General features: G+C 56.8%; 1 protein-coding gene across 1 annotated transcript in view; it reads left to right on the forward strand.

Annotated features, from left to right (window-relative positions):
- The window catches only part of LOC140407547 (ubiquitin-conjugating enzyme E2 Q1-like), a 38,431-nt gene that overhangs the window by 765 nt on the left and 15,783 nt on the right, over positions 1-21,883 (forward strand). The window contains exons 2-3 of the mRNA XM_072494944.1: positions 288-348; positions 954-1,044. Of these exons, the coding sequence (XP_072351045.1) occupies positions 288-348; positions 954-1,044 (152 nt within the window). The remainder of the gene's footprint in view (positions 1-287; positions 349-953; positions 1,045-21,883) is intronic.

A 21,883-nucleotide genomic window follows, 5' to 3' on the forward strand; every position in this document is an offset into this window, starting at 1 on the left:
ACTCTCTGCCCCCCCGCCCTCTTCTCGAGGGGGCAGTTAGGGTTGGGCGATAAATGCGATGGCCCCACGTCCCCTGGAAGTGTTTAGCAGATACTTCCTCTCTCGGCACTCCTGGATCTTGCTGTGCACGATGCTCGAATTGGCGCCATTAGAACAGGAGGCGGAAACACCATTCCCCCTGGTTAGCGAGGGCCTTGTCCCGAGGTCGGGCTGTGATTTCGGCTGTGGTGGGTTGTGGGGGGTCTTGTGACCGAGAAAGCTGATTGGCTTGTCTCTTTGCCCAATAGGAAACTATGCAGTTGAACTCGTCAACGACAGCTTATACGACTGGAACGTTAAGATCCTGAAGTAAGTCAACCTCCTGACTGGCTCTTTCCTGGCCCGGGGGGGGGGGGGGGGGCGTCCTGGCCCCGGGTGGGGGGCGTCCTGGTCCCGGGTGGGGGTCTCCTGGCACAGATTGGGGGGGGTGTCCTGGCACAGATTGGGGGCGGGGGGTGGCGTCCTCGCCCCGGGGGGTGGGGGGGGGGGGCGTCCTGGCCCCCAGGTTGGGGGGTGGGGGGCGTCCTGGCCCCCGGGTTGGGGGGGGTGGGGTCGTCCTGGCCCCGGGGGAGAGGGGGGGTGTCGGCCTGGCCCCGGGGGGGGGGGGGGGGGGTCGTCCTGGCCCCGGGGGAGGGGGGGGGGGGGTCGTCCTGGCCCCGGGGGGGGGGGGGGGGGTCGTCCTGGCCCCGGGGGAGGGGGGGGGGGGTCGTCCTGGCCCCGGGGGGAGGGGGGCGGCGTCCTGGCCCCGGGGGAGGGGGGGGGTCGTCCTGGCCCGGGGGGGGGGGGGGGTCTTGGCCCCGTGGACGAGGGCGGGGGCGTCCTGGCCCCAGGGAGGAGGGGGGGGGGGTCAGACAGAGAGCCCCTCCCTCCCACAACCTCAAGCCCTGGGCTAACTTTGTTGCTCGGGTCCGCAGGGTTGATCAGGACAGTGCTTTGCACAACGATCTCCAGATCCTCCGGGAAAAGGAAGCGGCTGACTTTATTTTGTTAAATTTCTCTTTTAAGGTGAGTACTCGGTCGTGGGGAGAGTGTACATGGGGATGTGTGGGTAGTCAGTGATGGGGGAGAGTGTACATGGGGGTGTGTGGGTAGAGTCAGTGATGGGGGAGAGTGTACATGGGGGTGTGTGGGTAGTCAGTGATGGGGCAGAGTGTACATGGGGATGTGTGGGTAGTCAGTGATGGGGGAGAGTGTACATGGGGGTGTGTGGGTATAGTCAGTGATGGGGGAGAGTGTACATGGGGGTGTGTGGGTAGTCAGTGATGGGGGAGAGTGTACATGGGGGTGTGTGGGTAGTCAGTGATGGGGGAGAGTGTACATGGGGGTGTGTGGGTAGTCAGTGATGGGGGAGAGTGTACATGGGGATGTGTGGGGAGTCAGTGATGGGGGAGAGTGTACATGGGGATGTGTGGGTAGTCAGTGATGGGGGAGAGTGTACATGGGGGTGTGTGGGTAGAGTCAGTGATGGGGGAGAGTGTACATGGGGGTGTGTGGGTAGTCAGTGATGGGGGAGAGTGTACATGGGGATGTGTGGGGAGTCAGTGATGGGGGAGAGTGTACATGGGGATGTGTGGGTAGTCAGTGATGGGGGAGAGTGTACATGGGAGTGTGTGGGTAGTCAGTGATGGGGGAGAGTGTACATGGGGGTGTGTGGGTAGTCAGTGATGGGGGAGAGTGTACATGGGGATGTGTGGGGAGTCAGTGATGGGGGAGAGTGTACATGGGATGTGTGGGTAGTCAGTGATGGGGGAGAGTGTACATGGGGATGTGGGTAGTCAGTGATGGGGAGAGTGTACATGGGGGTGTGTGGGTAGTCAGTGATGGGGGAGAGTGTACATGGGGGTGTGTGGGTAGTCAGTGATGGGGGAGAGTGTACATGGGGTGTGTGGGTAGTCAGTGATGGGGGAGAGTGTACATGGGGGTGTGTGGGTAGTCAGTGATGGGGGAGAGTGTACATGGGGATGTGGGTAGTCAGTGATGGGGAGAGTGTACATGGGGGGTGTGTGGGTAGTCAGTGATGGGCAGAGTGCACATGGGGATGTGTGGGTAGTCAGTGATGGGGGAGAGTGTACATGGGGATGTGTGGGTAGTCAGTGATGGGGGAGAGTGTACATGGGGGTGTGTGGGTAGTCAGTGATGGGGGAGAGTGTACATGGGGGTGTGTGGGTAGTCAGTGATGGGGGAGAGTGTACATGGGGGTGTGTGGGTAGTCAGTGATGGGGGAGAGTGTACATGGGGATGTGGGTAGTCAGTGATGGGGAGAGTGTACATGGGGGTGTGTGGGTAGTCAGTGATGGGGGAGAGTGTACATGGGGGTGTGTGGGTAGTCAGTGATGGGGGACAGTGTACATGGGGATGTGTGGGTAGTCAGTGATGGGGGAGAGTGTACATGGGGGTGTGTAGGTAGAGTCAGTGATGGGGAGAGTGTACATGGGGATGTGTGGGTAGTCAGTGATGGGGAGAGTGTACATGGGGATGTGTGGGTAGTCAGTGATGGGGGACAGTGTACATGGGGATGTGTGGGTAGAGTCAGTGATGGGGGAGAGTGTACATGGGGATGTGTGGGTAGAGTCACTGATGGGGGAGAGTGTACATGGGGATGTGTGGGTAGAGTCAGTGATGGGGGAGAGTGTACATGGGGGTGTGTGGGTAGTCAGTGATGGGGGAGAGTGTACATGGGGATGTGTGGGTAGTCAGTGACGGGGGAGAGTGTACCTGGGGGTGTGTGGGTAGTCAGTGATGGGGGAGAGTGTACCTGGGGGTGTGTGGGTGATCAGTGATGGGGGAGACTGTACATGGGGGTGTGTGGGTAGTCAGTGATGGGGGAGAGTGTACATGGGGATGTGGGGGTAGTCAGTGATGGGGGAGAGTGTACATGGGGGTGTGTGGGTAGTCAGTGATGGGGGAGAGTGTACATGGGGATGTGTGGGTAGTCAGTGATGGGGGAGAGTGTACATGGGGGTGTGTGGGTAGAGTCAGTGATGGGGGAGAGTGTACATGGGTGTGTGTGGGTAGTCAGTGATGGGGGAGTGTGTACATGGGGATGTGTGGGTAGAGTCAGTGATGGGGGACAGTGTACATGGGGGTGTGTGGGTAGAGTCACTGATGGGGGAGAGTGTACATGGGGGTGTGTGGGTAGAGTCAGTGATGGGGGAGAGTGTACATGGGGGTGTGTGGGTAGTCAGTGATGGGGGGAGTGTACATGGGGGTGTGTGGGTAGTCAGTGATGGGGGAGGGTGTACATGGGGATGTGTGGGTAGTCAGTGATGGGGGAGAGTGTACCTGGGGGTGTGTGGGTAGTCAGTGATGGGGGAGAGTGTACCTGGGGGTGTGTGGGTGGTCAGTGATGGGGGAGAGTGTACATGGGGGTGTGTGGGTAGTCAGTGATGGGGGAGAGTGTACATGGGGATGTGGGGGTAGTCAGTGATGGGGGAGAGTGTACATGGGGGTGTGTGGGTAGTCAGTGATGGGGGAGAGTGTACATGGGGATGTGTGGGTAGTCAGTGATGGGGGAGAGTGTACATGGGGATGTGTGGGTAGTCCGTGATGGGGGAGAGTGTACATGGGGATGTGTGGGTAGTCAGTGATGGGGGAGAGTGTACATGGGGATGTGTGGGTAGTCACTGATGGGGGAGAGTGTACATGGGGATGTGTGGGTAGTCAGTGATGGGGGAGAGTGTACATGGGGGTGTGTGGGTAGTCAGTGAAGGGGGAGGGTGTACATGGGGATGTGTGGGTAGTCAGTGATGGGGGAGAGTGTACCTGGGGGTGTGTGGGTAGTCAGTGATGGGGGAGAGTGTACCTGGGGGTGTGTGGGTGGTCAGTGATGGGGGAGAGTGTACATGGGGGTGTGTGGGTAGTCAGTGATGGGGGAGAGTGTACATGGGGATGTGGGGGTAGTCAGTGATGGGGGAGAGTGTACATGGGGGTGTGTGGGTAGTCAGTGACGGGGGAGAGTGTACATGGGCATGTGTGGGTAGTCAGTGATGGGGGAGAGTGTACATGGGGATGTGGGGGTAGTCAGTGATGGGGGGGAGTGTACATGGGGGTGTGTGGGTAGTCAGTGATGGGGGGAGTGTACATGGGGGTGTGTGGGTAGTCAGTGATGGGGGGAGTGTACATGGGGGTGTGTGGGTAGTCAGTGATGGGGGAGAGTGTACATGGGGATGTGTGGGTAGTCAGTGATGGGGGAGAGTGTACATGGGGTGTGTGGGTAGTCAGTGATGGGGGAGAGTGTACATGGGGTGTGTGGGTAGAGTCAGTGATGGGGAGAGTGTACATGGGGATGTGTGGGTAGTCAGTGATGGGGGAGAGTGTACATGGGGTGTGTGGGTAGAGTCAGTGATGGGGAGAGTGTACATGGGGATGTGTGGGTAGTCAGTGATGGGGGAGAGTGTACATGGGGATGTGTGGGTAGAGTCAGTGATGGGGGAGAGTGTACATGGGGGTGTGTGGGTAGAGTCAGTGATGGGGAGAGTGTACATGGGGATGTGTGGGTAGTCAGTGATGGGGGAGAGTGTACATGGGGATGTGAGGGTAGAGTCAGTGATGGGGGAGAGTGTACATGGGGGTGTGTGGGTAGTCAGTGATGGGGGAGAGTGTACATGGGGATGTGTGGGTGGTCAGTGATGGGGGAGAGTGTACATGGGGATGTGTGGGTAGAGTCAGTGATGGGGGAGAGTGTACATGGGGATGTGTGGGTGGTCAGTGATGGGGGAGAGTGTACATGGGGATGTGTGGGTAGAGTCAGTGATGGGGGAGAGTGTACATGGGGATGTGTGGGTAGTCAGTGATGGGGGAGAGTGTACATGGGGGTGTGTGGGTAGTCAGTGATGGGGGAGAGTGTACATGGGGATGTGTGGGTAGTCAGTGATGGGGGAGAGTGTACATGGGGATGTGTGGGTAGTCAGTGATGGGGGAGAGTGTACATGGGGATGTGTGGGTAGTCAGTGATGGGGGAGAGTGTACATGGGGATGTGTGGGTAGAGTCAGTGATGGGGGAGAGTGTACATGGGGATGTGTGGGTAGTCAGTGATGGGGAGAGTGTACATGGGGATGTGTGGGGAGTCAGTGATGGGGGAGAGTGTACATGGGGATGTGTGGGTAGTCAGTGATGGGGGAGGGTGTACATGGGGATGTGTGGGTAGTCAGTGATGGGGAGAGTGTACATGGGGGTGTGTGGGTAGTCAGTGATGGGGGAGAGTGTACATGGGGATGTGTGGGTAGAGTCAGTGATGGGGAGAGTGTACATGGGGGTGTGTGGGTAGAGTCAGTGATGGGGGAGAGTGTACATGGGCATGTGTGGGTAGAGTCAGTGATGGGGAGAGTGTACATGGGGATGTGTGGGTAGAGTCAGTGATGGGGAGAGTGTACATGGGGGTGTGTGGGTAGAGTCAGTGATGGGGGAGAGTGTATATGGGGGTGTGTGGGTAGAGTCAGTGATGGGGGAGAGTGTACATGGGGGTGTGTGGGTGGTCAGTGATGGGGGAGAGGGTACATGGGGGTGTGTGGGTAGTCAGTGATGGGGGAGAGTGTACATGGGGATGTGGGGGTAGTCAGTGATGGGGGAGAGTGTACATGGGGGTGTGTGGGTAGTCAGTGATGGGGGAGAGTGTACATGGGGATGTGTGGGTAGTCAGTGATGGGGGAGAGTGTACATGGGGATGTGTGGGTAGTCCGTGATGGGGGAGAGTGTACATGGGGATGTGTGGGTAGTCAGTGATGGGGGAGAGTGTACATGGGGATGTGTGGGTAGTCACTGATGGGGGAGAGTGTACATGGGGATGTGTGGGTAGTCAGTGATGGGGGAGAGTGTACATGGGGGTGTGTGGGTAGTCAGTGATGGGGGAGGGTGTACATGGGGATGTGTGGGTAGTCAGTGATGGGGGAGAGTGTACCTGGGGGTGTGTGGGTAGTCAGTGATGGGGGAGAGTGTACCTGGGGGTGTGTGGGTGGTCAGTGATGGGGGAGAGTGTACATGGGGGTGTGTGGGTAGTCAGTGATGGGGGAGAGTGTACATGGGGATGTGGGGGTAGTCAGTGATGGGGGAGAGTGTACATGGGGGTGTGTGGGTAGTCAGTGACGGGGGAGAGTGTACATGGGCATGTGTGGGTAGTCAGTGATGGGGGAGAGTGTACATGGGGATGTGGGGGTAGTCAGTGATGGGGGGGAGTGTACATGGGGGTGTGTGGGTAGTCAGTGATGGGGGGAGTGTACATGGGGGTGTGTGGGTAGTCAGTGATGGGGGGAGTGTACATGGGGGTGTGTGGGTAGTCAGTGATGGGGGAGAGTGTACATGGGGATGTGTGGGTAGTCAGTGATGGGGGAGAGTGTACATGGGGTGTGTGGGTAGTCAGTGATGGGGGAGAGTGTACATGGGGTGTGTGGGTAGAGTCAGTGATGGGGAGAGTGTACATGGGGATGTGTGGGTAGTCAGTGATGGGGGAGAGTGTACATGGGGTGTGTGGGTAGAGTCAGTGATGGGGAGAGTGTACATGGGGATGTGTGGGTAGTCAGTGATGGGGGAGAGTGTACATGGGGATGTGTGGGTAGAGTCAGTGATGGGGGAGAGTGTACATGGGGGTGTGTGGGTAGAGTCAGTGATGGGGAGAGTGTACATGGGGATGTGTGGGTAGTCAGTGATGGGGGAGAGTGTACATGGGGATGTGAGGGTAGAGTCAGTGATGGGGGAGAGTGTACATGGGGGTGTGTGGGTAGTCAGTGATGGGGGAGAGTGTACATGGGGATGTGTGGGTGGTCAGTGATGGGGGAGAGTGTACATGGGGATGTGTGGGTAGAGTCAGTGATGGGGGAGAGTGTACATGGGGATGTGTGGGTGGTCAGTGATGGGGGAGAGTGTACATGGGGATGTGTGGGTAGAGTCAGTGATGGGGGAGAGTGTACATGGGGATGTGTGGGTAGTCAGTGATGGGGGAGAGTGTACATGGGGGTGTGTGGGTAGTCAGTGATGGGGGAGAGTGTACATGGGGATGTGTGGGTAGTCAGTGATGGGGGAGAGTGTACATGGGGATGTGTGGGTAGTCAGTGATGGGGGAGAGTGTACATGGGGATGTGTGGGTAGTCAGTGATGGGGGAGAGTGTACATGGGGATGTGTGGGTAGAGTCAGTGATGGGGGAGAGTGTACATGGGGGTGTGTGGGTAGTCAGTGATGGGGGAGAGTGTACATGGGGATGTGTGGGTAGTCAGTGATGGGGAGAGTGTACATGGGGATGTGTGGGGAGTCAGTGATGGGGGAGAGTGTACATGGGGATGTGTGGGTAGTCAGTGATGGGGGAGGGTGTACATGGGGATGTGTGGGTAGTCAGTGATGGGGAGAGTGTACATGGGGGTGTGTGGGTAGTCAGTGATGGGGGAGAGTGTACATGGGGATGTGTGGGTAGAGTCAGTGATGGGGGAGAGTGTACATGGGCATGTGTGGGTAGAGTCAGTGATGGGGGAGAGTGTACATGGGGGTGTGTGGGTAGTCAGTGATGGGGGAGAGTGTACATGGGGATGTGTGGGTAGAGTCAGTGATGGGGAGAGTGTACATGGGGGTGTGTGGGTAGAGTCAGTGATGGGGGAGAGTGTACATGGGCATGTGTGGGTAGAGTCAGTGATGGGGAGAGTGTACATGGGGATGTGTGGGTAGAGTCAGTGATGGGGAGAGTGTACATGGGGGTGTGTGGGTAGAGTCAGTGATGGGGGAGAGTGTATATGGGGGTGTGTGGGTAGAGTCAGTGATGGGGGAGAGTGTACATGGGGGTGTGTGGGTAGTCAGTGATGGGGGAGAGTGTACATGGGGGTGTGTGGGTAGAGTCAGTGATGGGGGAGAGTGTACATGGGGATGTGTGGGTAGAGTCAGTGATGGGGGAGAGTGTACATGGGGGTGTGTGGGTAGAGTCAGTGATGGGGGAGAGTGTACATGGGGATGTGTGGGTAGAGTCAGTGATGGGGGAGAGTGTACATGGGGATGTGGGTAGTCAGTGATGGGGGGGAGTGTACATGGGGGTGTGTGGGTAGTCAGTGATGGGGAGAGTGTACATGGGGATGTGTGGGTAGTCAGTGATGGGGGAGAGTGTACATGGGGGTGTGTGGGTAGTCAGTGATGGGGGAGAGTGTACATGGGGGTGTGTGGGTAGAGTCAGTGATGGGGGAGAGTGTACATGGGGATGTGTGGGTAGTCAGTGATGGGGGAGAGTGTACATGGGGGTGTGTGGGTAGTCAGTGATGGGGGAGAGTGTACATGGGGATGTGTGGGTAGAGTCAGTGATGGGGGAGAGTGTACATGGGGGTGTGTGGGTAGAGTCAGTGATGGGGGAGAGTGTACATGGGGATGTGTGGGTAGAGTCAGTGATGGGGGAGAGTGTACATGGGGGTGTGTGGGTAGTCAGTGATGGGGGAGAGTGTACATGGGGGTGTGTGGGTAGTCAGTGATGGGGGACAGTGTACATGGGGATGTGTGGGTATAGTCAGTGATGGGGGAGAGTGTACATGGGGGTGTGTGGGTAGTCAGTGATGGGGGAGAGTGTACATGGGGATGTGTGGGTAGAGTCAGTGATGGGGAGAGTGTACATGGGGGTGTGTGGGTAGAGTCAGTGATGGGGGAGAGTGTACATGGGCATGTGTGGGTAGAGTCAGTGATGGGGAGAGTGTACATGGGGATGTGTGGGTAGAGTCAGTGATGGGGAGAGTGTACATGGGGGTGTGTGGGTAGAGTCAGTGATGGGGGAGAGTGTATATGGGGGTGTGTGGGTAGAGTCAGTGATGGGGGAGAGTGTACATGGGGGTGTGTGGGTAGTCAGTGATGGGGGAGAGTGTACATGGGGGTGTGTGGGTAGAGTCAGTGATGGGGGAGAGTGTACATGGGGATGTGTGGGTAGAGTCAGTGATGGGGGAGAGTGTACATGGGGGTGTGTGGGTAGAGTCAGTGATGGGGGAGAGTGTACATGGGGATGTGTGGGTAGAGTCAGTGATGGGGGAGAGTGTACATGGGGGTGTGTGGGTAGTCAGTGATGGGGGAGAGTGTACATGGGGATGTGTGGGTAGTCAGTGATGGGGGAGAGTGTACATGGGGATGTGTGGGTAGTCAGTGATGGGGGAGAGTGTACATGGGGGTGTGTGGGTAGAGTCAGTGATGGGGGAGAGTGTACATGGGGATGTGTGGGTAGTCAGTGATGGGGGAGAGTGTACATGGGGATGTGAGGGTAGTCAGTGATGGGGGAGTGTGTACATGGGGATGTGTGGGTAGAGTCAGTGATGGGGGAGTGTGTACATGGGGATGTGTGGGTAGTCAGTGATGGGGAGAGTGTACATGGGGCTGTGTGGGTAGTCAGTGATGGGGGACAGTGTACATGGGGATGTGTGGGTAGAGTCAGTGATGGGGGAGAGTGTACATGGGGATGTGTGGGTAGTCAGTGATGGGGGAGTGTGTACATGGGGATGTGTGGGTAGAGTCAGTGATGGGGGAGAGTGTACATGGGGATGTGTGGGTAGTCAGTGATGGGGGAGAGTGTACATGGGGGTGTGTGGGTAGTCAGTGATGGGGGAGAGTGTACATGGGGATGTGTGGGTAGTCAGTAATGGGGGAGAGTGTACATGGGGGTGTGTGGGTAGAGTCAGTGATGGGGGAGAGTGTACATGGGGGTGTGTGGGTAGAGTCAGTGATGGGGGAGAGTGTACATGGGGATGTGTGGGTAGAGTCAGTGATGGGGGAGAGTGTACATGGGGGTGTGTGGGTAGAGTCAGTGATGGGGAGAGTGTACATGGGGGTGTGTGGGTAGTCAGTGATGGGGGAGAGTGTACATGGGGGTGTGTGGGTAGAGTCAGTGATGGGGGAGAGTGTACATGGGGGTGTGTGGGTAGAGTCAGTGATGGGGGAGAGTGTACATGGGCATGTGTGGGGAGTCAGTGATGGGGGAGAGTGTACATGGGGATGTGTGGGTAGAGTCAGTGATGGGGGAGAGTGTACATGGGGGTGTGTGGGTAGTCAGTGATGGGGGAGAGTGTACATGGGGATGTGTGGGTAGTCAGTGATGGGGGAGAGTGTACATGGGGGTGTGTGGGTAGTCAGTGATGGGGGACAGTGTACATGGGGGGGTGTGGGTAGTCAGTGATGGGGAGAGTGTACATGGGGATGTGTGGGTAGAGTCAGTGATGGGGGAGGGTGTACATGGGGATGTGTGGGTAGTCAGTGATGGGGAGAGTGTACATGGGGATGTGTGGGTAGTCAGTGATGGGGGAGAGTGTACATGGGGGTGTGTGGGTAGTCAGTGATGGGGGAGAGTGTACATGGGTGTGTGTGGGTAGTCAGTGATGGGGGAGCGTGTACATGGGGATGTGTGGGTAGTCAGTGATGGGGAGAGTGTACATGGGGATGTGTGGGTAGTCAGTGATGGGGGAGAGTGTACATGGGGGTGTGTGGGTAGTCAGTGATGGGGGAGAGTGTACATGGGGGTGTGAGGGTAGTCAGTGATGGGGAGAGTGTACATGGGGATGTGTGGGTAGTCAGTGATGGGGGAGAGTGTACATGGGGGTGTGTGGGTAGTCAGTGATGGGGGAGAGTGTACATGGGTGTGTGTGGGTAGTCAGTGATGGGGGAGCGTGTACATGGGGATGTGTGGGTAGTCAGTGATGGGGGAGAGTGTACATGGGGATGTGTGGGTAGTCAGTGATGGGGGAGAGTGTACATGGGGATGTGTGGGTAGTCAGTGATGGGGGAGAGTGTACATGGGGATGTGTGGATAGTCAGTGATGGGGGAGAGTGTACATGGGGATGTGTGGGTAGTCAGTGATGGGGGAGAGTGTACATGGGGGTGTGTGGGTAGTCAGTGATGGGGGAGAGTGTACATGGGGGTGTGTGGGTAGTCTGTGATGGGGGAGAGTGTACATGGGGGTGTGTGGGTAGTCAGTGATGGGGGACAGTGTACATGGGGGGGTGTGGGTAGTCAGTGATGGGGAGAGTGTACATGGGGATGTGTGGGTAGAGTCAGTGATGGGGGAGGGTGTACATGGGGATGTGTGGGTAGTCAGTGATGGGGAGAGTGTACATGGGGATGTGTGGGTAGTCAGTGATGGGGGAGAGTGTACATGGGGGTGTGTGGGTAGTCAGTGATGGGGGAGAGTGTACATGGGTGTGTGTGGGTAGTCAGTGATGGGGGAGCGTGTACATGGGGATGTGTGGGTAGTCAGTGATGGGGAGAGTGTACATGGGGATGTGTGGGTAGTCAGTGATGGGGGAGAGTGTACATGGGGGTGTGTGGGTAGTCAGTGATGGGGGAGAGTGTACATGGGGGTGTGAGGGTAGTCAGTGATGGGGAGAGTGTACATGGGGATGTGTGGGTAGTCAGTGATGGGGGAGAGTGTACATGGGGGTGTGTGGGTAGTCAGTGATGGGGGAGAGTGTACATGGGTGTGTGTGGGTAGTCAGTGATGGGGGAGCGTGTACATGGGGATGTGTGGGTAGTCAGTGATGGGGGAGAGTGTACATGGGGATGTGTGGGTAGTCAGTGATGGGGGAGAGTGTACATGGGGATGTGTGGGTAGTCAGTGATGGGGGAGAGTGTACATGGGGATGTGTGGATAGTCAGTGATGGGGGAGAGTGTACATGGGGATGTGTGGGTAGTCAGTGATGGGGGAGAGTGTACATGGGTGTGTGTGGGTAGTCAGTGATGGGGGAGAGTGCACATGGGGATGTGTGGGTAGTCAGTGATGGGGGAGAGTGTACATGGGGGTGTGTGGGTAGAGTCACTGATGGGGGAGAGTGTACATGGGGGTGTGTGGGTAGAGTCACTGATGGGGGAGAGTGTACATGGGGGTGTGTGGGTAGTCACTGATGGGGGAGAGTGTACATGGGGGTGTGTGGGTAGTCAGTAATGGGGGAGAGTGTACATGGGGGTGTGTGGGTAGTCAGTGATGGGGGAGGGTGTACATGGGGATGTGTGGGTAGTCAGTGATGGGGGAGAGTGTACATGGGGATGTGTGGGTAGTCACTGATGGGGGAGAGTGTACATGGGGATGTGTGGGTAGTCAGTGATGGGGGAGAGTGTACATGGGGGTGTGTGGGTAGTCAGTGATGGGGGAGGGTGTACATGGGGATGTGTGGGTAGTCAGTGATGGGGGAGAGTGTACCTGGGGGTGTGTGGGTAGTCAGTGATGGGGGAGAGTGTACCTGGGGGTGTGTGGGTGGTCAGTGATGGGGGAGAGTGTACATGGGGGTGTGTGGGTAGTCAGTGATGGGGGAGAGTGTACATGGGGATGTGGGGGTAGTCAGTGATGGGGGAGAGTGTACATGGGGGTGTGTGGGTAGTCAGTGACGGGGGAGAGTGTACATGGGCATGTGTGGGTAGTCAGTGATGGGGGAGAGTGTACATGGGGATGTGGGGGTAGTCAGTGATGGGGGGGAGTGTACATGGGGGTGTGTGGGTAGTCAGTGATGGGGGGAGTGTACATGGGGGTGTGTGGGTAGTCAGTGATGGGGGGAGTGTACATGGGGGTGTGTGGGTAGTCAGTGATGGGGGAGAGTGTACATGGGGATGTGTGGGTAGTCAGTGATGGGGGAGAGTGTACATGGGGTGTGTGGGTAGTCAGTGATGGGGGAGAGTGTACATGGGGTGTGTGGGTAGAGTCAGTGATGGGGAGAGTGTACATGGGGATGTGTGGGTAGTCCGTGATGGGGGAGAGTGTACATGGGGTGTGTGGGTAGAGTCAGTGATGGGGAGAGTGTACATGGGGATGTGTGGGTAGTCAGTGATGGGGGAGAGTGTACATGGGGATGTGTGGGTAGAGTCAGTGATGGGGGAGAGTGTACATGGGGATGTGTGGGTAGAGTCAGTGATGGGGAGAGTGTACATGGGGGTGTGTGGGTAGAGTCAGTGATGGGGGAGAGTGTACATGGGGGTGTGTGGGTAGTCAGTGATGGGGGAGAGTGTACATGGGGATGTGGGGGTAGTCAGTGATGGGGGAGAGTGTACATGGGGGTGTGTGGGTAGAGTCAGTGATGGGGAGAGTGTACATGGGGATGTGTGGGTAGTCAGTGATGGGGGAGAGTGTACATGGGGATGTGAGGGTAGAGTCAGTGATGGGGGAGAGTGTACATGGGGGTGTGTGGGTAGTCAGTGATGGGGGAGAGTGTACATGGGGATGTGTGGGTGGTCAGTGATGGGGGAGAGTGTACATGGGGATGTGTGGGTAGAGTCAGTGATGGGGGAGAGTGTACATGGGGATGTGTGGGTGGTCAGTGATGGGGGAGAGTGTACATGGGGATGTGTGGGTAGAGTCAGTGATGGGGGAGAGTGTACATGGGGATGTGTGGGTAGTCAGTGATGGGGGAGAGTGTACATGGGGGTGTGTGGGTAGTCAGTGATGGGGGAGAGTGTACATGGGGATGTGTGGGTAGTCAGTGATGGGGGAGAGTGTACATGGGGATGTGTGGGTAGTCAGTGATGGGGGAGAGTGTACATGGGGATGTGTGGGTAGTCAGTGATGGGGGAGAGTGTACATGGGGATGTGTGGGTAGAGTCAGTGATGGGGGAGAGTGTACATGGGGATGTGTGGGTAGTCAGTGATGGGGAGAGTGTACATGGGGATGTGTGGGGAGTCAGTGATGGGGGAGAGTGTACATGGGGATGTGTGGGTAGTCAGTGATGGGGGAGGGTGTACATGGGGATGTGTGGGTAGTCAGTGATGGGGAGAGTGTACATGGGGGTGTGTGGGTAGTCAGTGATGGGGGAGAGTGTACATGGGGATGTGTGGGTAGAGTCAGTGATGGGGGAGAGTGTACATGGGCATGTGTGGGTAGAGTCAGTGATGGGGGAGAGTGTACATGGGGGTGTGTGGGTAGTCAGTGATGGGGGAGAGTGTACATGGGGATGTGTGGGTAGAGTCAGTGATGGGGAGAGTGTACATGGGGGTGTGTGGGTAGAGTCAGTGATGGGGGAGAGTGTACATGGGCATGTGTGGGTAGAGTCAGTGATGGGGAGAGTGTACATGGGGATGTGTGGGTAGAGTCAGTGATGGGGAGAGTGTACATGGGGGTGTGTGGGTAGAGTCAGTGATGGGGGAGAGTGTATATGGGGGTGTGTGGGTAGAGTCAGTGATGGGGGAGAGTGTACATGGGGGTGTGTGGGTAGTCAGTGATGGGGGAGAGTGTACATGGGGGTGTGTGGGTAGAGTCAGTGATGGGGGAGAGTGTACATGGGGATGTGTGGGTAGAGTCAGTGATGGGGGAGAGTGTACATGGGGGTGTGTGGGTAGAGTCAGTGATGGGGGAGAGTGTACATGGGGATGTGTGGGTAGAGTCAGTGATGGGGGAGAGTGTACATGGGGATGTGGGTAGTCAGTGATGGGGGGGAGTGTACATGGGGGTGTGTGGGTAGTCAGTGATGGGGAGAGTGTACATGGGGATGTGTGGGTAGTCAGTGATGGGGGAGAGTGTACATGGGGGTGTGTGGGTAGTCAGTGATGGGGGAGAGTGTACATGGGGGTGTGTGGGTAGAGTCAGTGATGGGGGAGAGTGTACATGGGGATGTGTGGGTAGTCAGTGATGGGGGAGAGTGTACATGGGGGTGTGTGGGTAGTCAGTGATGGGGGAGAGTGTACATGGGGATGTGTGGGTAGAGTCAGTGATGGGGGAGAGTGTACATGGGGGTGTGTGGGTAGAGTCAGTGATGGGGGAGAGTGTACATGGGGATGTGTGGGTAGAGTCAGTGATGGGGGAGAGTGTACATGGGGGTGTGTGGGTAGTCAGTGATGGGGGAGAGTGTACATGGGGGTGTGTGGGTAGTCAGTGATGGGGGACAGTGTACATGGGGATGTGTGGGTATAGTCAGTGATGGGGGAGAGTGTACATGGGGGTGTGTGGGTAGTCAGTGATGGGGGAGAGTGTACATGGGGATGTGTGGGTAGAGTCAGTGATGGGGAGAGTGTACATGGGGGTGTGTGGGTAGAGTCAGTGATGGGGGAGAGTGTACATGGGCATGTGTGGGTAGAGTCAGTGATGGGGAGAGTGTACATGGGGATGTGTGGGTAGAGTCAGTGATGGGGAGAGTGTACATGGGGGTGTGTGGGTAGAGTCAGTGATGGGGGAGAGTGTATATGGGGGTGTGTGGGTAGAGTCAGTGATGGGGGAGAGTGTACATGGGGGTGTGTGGGTAGTCAGTGATGGGGGAGATTGTACATGGGGGTGTGTGGGTAGAGTCAGTGATGGGGGAGAGTGTACATGGGGATGTGTGGGTAGAGTCAGTGATGGGGGAGAGTGTACATGGGGGTGTGTGGGTAGAGTCAGTGATGGGGGAGAGTGTACATGGGGATGTGTGGGTAGAGTCAGTGATGGGGGAGAGTGTACATGGGGATGTGGGTAGTCAGTGATGGGGGGGAGTGCACATGGGGGTGTGTGGGTAGTCAGTGATGGGGAGAGTGTACATGGGGATGTGTGGGTAGTCAGTGATGGGGGAGAGTGTACATGGGGGTGTGTGGGTAGTCAGTGATGGGGGAGAGTGTACATGGGGGTGTGTGGGTAGAGTCAGTGATGGGGGAGAGTGTACATGGGGATGTGTGGGTAGTCAGTGATGGGGGAGAGTGTACATGGGGGTGTGTGGGTAGTCAGTGATGGGGGAGAGTGTACATGGGGATGTGTGGGTAGAGTCAGTGATGGGGGAGAGTGTACATGGGGGTGTGTGGGTAGAGTCAGTGATGGGGGAGAGTGTACATGGGGATGTGTGGGTAGAGTCAGTGATGGGGGAGAGTGTACATGGGGGTGTGTGGGTAGTCAGTGATGGGGGAGAGTGTACATGGGGATGTGTGGGTAGTCAGTGATGGGGGAGAGTGTACATGGGGATGTGTGGGTAGTCAGTGATGGGGGAGAGTGTACATGGGGGTGTGTGGGTAGAGTCAGTGATGGGGGAGAGTGTACATGGGGATGTGTGGGTAGTCAGTGATGGGGGAGAGTGTACATGGGGATGTGAGGGTAGTCAGTGATGGGGGAGTGTGTACATGGGGATGTGTGGGTAGAGTCAGTGATGGGGGAGTGTGTACATGGGGATGTGTGGGTAGTCAGTGATGGGGAGAGTGTACATGGGGCTGTGTGGGTAGTCAGTGATGGGGGACAGTGTACATGGGGATGTGTGGGTAGAGTCAGTGATGGGGGAGAGTGTACATGGGGATGTGTGGGTAGTCAGTGATGGGGGAGTGTGTACATGGGGATGTGTGGGTAGAGTCAGTGATGGGGGAGAGTGTACATGGGGATGTGTGGGTAGTCAGTGATGGGGGAGAGTGTACATGGGGGTGTGTGGGTAGTCAGTGATGGGGGAGAGTGTACATGGGGATGTGTGGGTAGTCAGTAATGGGGGAGAGTGTACATGGGGGTGTGTGGGTAGAGTCAGTGATGGGGGAGAGTGTACATGGGGGTGTGTGGGTAGAGTCAGTGATGGGGGAGAGTGTACATGGGGATGTGTGGGTAGAGTCAGTGATGGGGGAGAGTGTACATGGGGGTGTGTGGGTAGAGTCAGTGATGGGGAGAGTGTACATGGGGGTGTGTGGGTAGTCAGTGATGGGGGAGAGTGTACATGGGGGTGTGTGGGTAGAGTCAGTGATGGGGGAGAGTGTACATGGGGGTGTGTGGGTAGAGTCAGTGATGGGGGAGAGTGTACATGGGCATGTGTGGGGAGTCAGTGATGGGGGAGAGTGTACATGGGGATGTGTGGGTAGAGTCAGTGATGGGGGAGAGTGTACATGGGGGTGTGTGGGTAGTCAGTGATGGGGGAGAGTGTACATGGGGATGTGTGGGTAGTCAGTGATGGGGGGGGAGTGTACATGGGGGTGTGTGGGTAGTCAGTGATGGGGGACAGTGTACATGGGGATGTGTGGGTAGAGTCAGTGATGGGGGAGAGTGTACATGGGGGTGTGTGGGTAGAGTCAGTGATGGGGGAGAGTGTACATGGGGGTGTGTGGGTAGAGTCAGTGATGGGGGAGAGTGTACATGGGGATGTGTGGGTAGTCAGTGATGGGGGAGAGTGTACATGGGGGTGTGTGGGTAGTCAGTGATGGGGGAGAGTGTACATGGGGGTGTGTGGGTAGTCTGTGATGGGGGAGAGTGTACATGGGGGTGTGTGGGTAGTCAGTGATGGGGGACAGTGTACATGGGGGGGTGTGGGTAGTCAGTGATGGGGAGAGTGTACATGGGGATGTGTGGGTAGAGTCAGTGATGGGGGAGGGTGTACATGGGGATGTGTGGGTAGTCAGTGATGGGGAGAGTGTACATGGGGATGTGTGGGTAGTCAGTGATGGGGGAGAGTGTACATGGGGGTGTGTGGGTAGTCAGTGATGGGGGAGAGTGTACATGGGTGTGTGTGGGTAGTCAGTGATGGGGGAGCGTGTACATGGGGATGTGTGGGTAGTCAGTGATGGGGAGAGTGTACATGGGGATGTGTGGGTAGTCAGTGATGGGGGAGAGTGTACATGGGGGTGTGTGGGTAGTCAGTGATGGGGGAGAGTGCACATGGGGGTGTGAGGGTAGTCAGTGATGGGGAGAGTGGACATGGGGATGTGTGGGTAGTCAGTGATGGGGGAGAGTGTACATGGGGGTGTGTGGGTAGTCAGTGATGGGGGAGAGTGTACATGGGTGTGTGTGGGTAGTCAGTGATGGGGGAGCGTGTACATGGGGATGTGTGGGTAGTCAGTGATGGGGGAGAGTGTACATGGGGATGTGTGGGTAGTCAGTGATGGGGGAGAGTGTACATGGGGATGTGTGGGTAGTCAGTGATGGGGGAGAGTGTACATGGGGATGTGTGGATAGTCAGTGATGGGGGAGAGTGTACATGGGGATGTGTGGGTAGTCAGTGATGGGGGAGAGTGTACATGGGGGTGTGTGGGTAGTCAGTGATGGGGGAGAGTGTACATGGGGGTGTGTGGGTAGTCTGTGATGGGGGAGAGTGTACATGGGGGTGTGTGGGTAGTCAGTGATGGGGGACAGTGTACATGGGGGGGTGTGGGTAGTCAGTGATGGGGAGAGTGTACATGGGGATGTGTGGGTAGAGTCAGTGATGGGGGAGGGTGTACATGGGGATGTGTGGGTAGTCAGTGATGGGGAGAGTGTACATGGGCATGTGTGGGTAGTCAGTGATGGGGGAGAGTGTACATGGGGGTGTGTGGGTAGTCAGTGATGGGGGAGAGTGTACATGGGTGTGTGTGGGTAGTCAGTGATGGGGGAGCGTGTACATGGGGATGTGTGGGTAGTCAGTGATGGGGAGAGTGTACATGGGGATGTGTGGGTAGTCAGTGATGGGGGAGAGTGTACATGGGGGTGTGTGGGTAGTCAGTGATGGGGGAGAGTGTACATGGGGGTGTGAGGGTAGTCAGTGATGGGGAGAGTGTACATGGGGATGTGTGGGTAGTCAGTGATGGGGGAGAGTGTACATGGGGGTGTGTGGGTAGTCAGTGATGGGGGAGAGTGTACATGGGTGTGTGTGGGTAGTCAGTGATGGGGGAGCGTGTACATGGGGATGTGTGGGTAGTCAGTGATGGGGGAGAGTGTACATGGGGATGTGTGGGTAGTCAGTGATGGGGGAGAGTGTACATGGGGATGTGTGGGTAGTCAGTGATGGGGGAGAGTGTACATGGGGATGTGTGGATAGTCAGTGATGGGGGAGAGTGTACATGGGGATGTGTGGGTAGTCAGTGATGGGGGAGAGTGTACATGGGTGTGTGTGGGTAGTCAGTGATGGGGGAGAGTGTACATGGGGATGTGTGGGTAGAGTCAGTGATGGGGGAGAGTGTACATGGGGATGTGTGGGTAGAGTCAGTGATGGGGGAGAGTGTACATGGGGATGTGTGGGTAGTCAGTGATGGGGGAGAGTGTACATGGGTGTGTGTGGGTAGTCAGTGATGGGGGAGAGTGTACATGGGGATGTGTGGGTAGTCAGTGATGGGGGAGAGTGTACATGGGGATGTGTGGGTAGTCAGTGATGGGGGAGAGTGTACATGGGGATGTGTGGGTAGAGTCAGTGATGGGGCACAGTGTACATGGGGATGTGTGGGTAGTCAGTGATGGGGGAGAGTGTACATGGGGATGTGTGGGTAGTCAGTGACGGGGGAGAGTGTACATGGGGATGTGTGGGTAGTCAGTGATGGGGAGAGTGTACATGGGGGTGTGTGGGTAGAGTCAGTGATGGGGGAGAGTGTACATGGGGGTGTGAGGGTAGTCAGTGATGGGGAGAGTGTACATGGGGATGTGTGGGTAGTCAGTGATGGGGGAGAGTGTACATGGGTGTGTGTGGGTAGTCAGTGATGGGGGAGAGTGTACATGGGTGTGTGTGGGTAGTCAGTGATGGGGGAGCGTGTACATGGGGATGTGTGGGTAGTCAGTGATGGGGGAGAGTGTACATGGGGATGTGTGGGTAGTCAGTGATGGGGGAGAGTGTACATGGGGATGTGTGGGTAGTCAGTGATGGGGGAGAGTGTACATGGGGATGTGTGGATAGTCAGTGATGGGGGAGAGTGTACATGGGGATGTGTGGGTAGTCAGTGATGGGGGAGAGTGTACATGGGGGTGTGTGGGTAGTCAGTGATGGGGGAGAGTGTACATGGGGGTGTGTGGGTAGTCTGTGATGGGGGAGAGTGTACATGGGGGTGTGTGGGTAGTCAGTGATGGGGGACAGTGTACATGGGGGGGTGTGGGTAGTCAGTGATGGTGAGAGTGTACATGGGGATGTGTGGGTAGAGTCAGTGATGGGGGAGGGTGTACATGGGGATGTGTGGGTAGTCAGTGATGGGGAGAGTGTACATGGGGATGTGTGGGTAGTCAGTGATGGGGGAGAGTGTACATGGGGGTGTGTGGGTAGTCAGTGATGGGGGAGAGTGTACATGGGTGTGTGTGGGTAGTCAGTGATGGGGGAGCGTGTACATGGGGATGTGTGGGTAGTCAGTGATGGGGAGAGTGTACATGGGGATGTGTGGGTAGTCAGTGATGGGGGAGAGTGTACATGGGGGTGTGTGGGTAGTCATTGATGGGGGAGAGTGTACATGGGGGTGTGAGGGTAGTCAGTGATGGCGAGAGTGTACATGGGGATGTGTGGGTAGTCAGTGATGGGGGAGAGTGTACATGGGGGTGTGTGGGTAGTCAGTGATGGGGGAGAGTGTACATGGGTGTGTGTGGGTAGTCAGTGATGGGGGAGCGTGTACATGGGGATGTGTGGGTAGTCAGTGATGGGGAGAGTGTACATGGGGATGTGTAGGTAGTCAGTGATGGGGGAGAGTGTACATGGGGATGTGTGGGTAGTCAGTGATGGGGGAGAGTGTACATGGGGATGTGTGGATAGTCAGTGATGGGGGAGAGTGTACATGGGGATGTGTGGGTAGTCAGTGATGGGGGAGAGTGTACATGGGTGTGTGTGGGTAGTCAGTGATGGGGGAGAGTGTACATGGGGATGTGTGGGTAGAGTCAGTGATGGGGGAGAGTGTACATGGGGATGTGTGGGTAGAGTCAGTGATGGGGGAGAGTGTACATGGGGATGTGTGGGTAGTCAGTGATGGGGGAGAGTGTACATGGGTGTGTGTGGGTAGTCAGTGATGGGGGAGTGTGTACATGGGGATGTGTGGGTAGTCAGTGATGGGGGAGAGTGTACATGGGGATGTGTGGGTAGTCAGTGATGGGGGAGAGTGTACATGGGGATGTGTGGGTAGAGTCAGTGATGGGGGACAGTGTACATGGGGATGTGTGGGTAGTCAGTGATGGGGGAGAGTGTACATGGGGATGTGTGGGTAGTCAGTGACGGGGGAGAGTGTACATGGGGATGTGTGGGTAGTCAGTGATGGGGAGAGTGTACATGGGGGTGTGTGGGTAGTCAGTGATGGGGGACAGTGTACATGGGGATGTGTGGGTAGAGTCAGTGATGGGGGAGAGTGTACATGGGGGTGTGTGGGTAGAGTCAGTGATGGGGGAGAGTGTACATGGGGGTGTGTGGGTAGAGTCAGTGATGGGGGAGAGTGTACATGGGGATGTGTGGGTAGTCAGTGATGGGGGAGAGTGTACATGGGGGTGTGTGGGTAGTCAGTGATGGGGGAGAGTGTACATGGGGGTGTGTGGGTAGTCTGTGATGGGGGAGAGTGTACATGGGGGTGTGTGGGTAGTCAGTGATGGGGGACAGTGTACATGGGGGGGTGTGGGTAGTCAGTGATGGGGAGAGTGTACATGGGGATGTGTGGGTAGAGTCAGTGATGGGGGAGGGTGTACATGGGGATGTGTGGGTAGTCAGTGATGGGGAGAGTGTACATGGGGATGTGTGGGTAGTCAGTGATGGGGGAGAGTGTACATGGGGGTGTGTGGGTAGTCAGTGATGGGGGAGAGTGTACATGGGTGTGTGTGGGTAGTCAGTGATGGGGGAGCGTGTACATGGGGATGTGTGGGTAGTCAGTGATGGGGAGAGTGTACATGGGGATGTGTGGGTAGTCAGTGATGGGGGAGAGTGTACATGGGGGTGTGTGGGTAGTCAGTGATGGGGGAGAGTGTACATGGGGGTGTGAGGGTAGTCAGTGATGGGGAGAGTGTACATGGGGATGTGTGGGTAGTCAGTGATGGGGGAGAGTGTACATGGGGGTGTGTGGGTAGTCAGTGATGGGGGAGAGTGTACATGGGTGTGTGGGGGTAGTCAGTGATGGGGGAGCGTGTACATGGGGATGTGTGGGTAGTCAGTGATGGGGGAGAGTGTACATGGGGATGTGTGGGTAGTCAGTGATGGGGGAGAGTGTACATGGGGATGTGTGGGTAGTCAGTGATGGGGGAGAGTGTACATGGGGATGTGTGGATAGTCAGTGATGGGGGAGAGTGTACATGGGGATGTGTGGGTAGTCAG

Source organism: Scyliorhinus torazame, unplaced genomic scaffold, assembly GCF_047496885.1.
Source record: "Scyliorhinus torazame isolate Kashiwa2021f unplaced genomic scaffold, sScyTor2.1 scaffold_1581, whole genome shotgun sequence".
NCBI classification, from domain to species: Eukaryota; Metazoa; Chordata; class Chondrichthyes; order Carcharhiniformes; family Scyliorhinidae; genus Scyliorhinus; species Scyliorhinus torazame.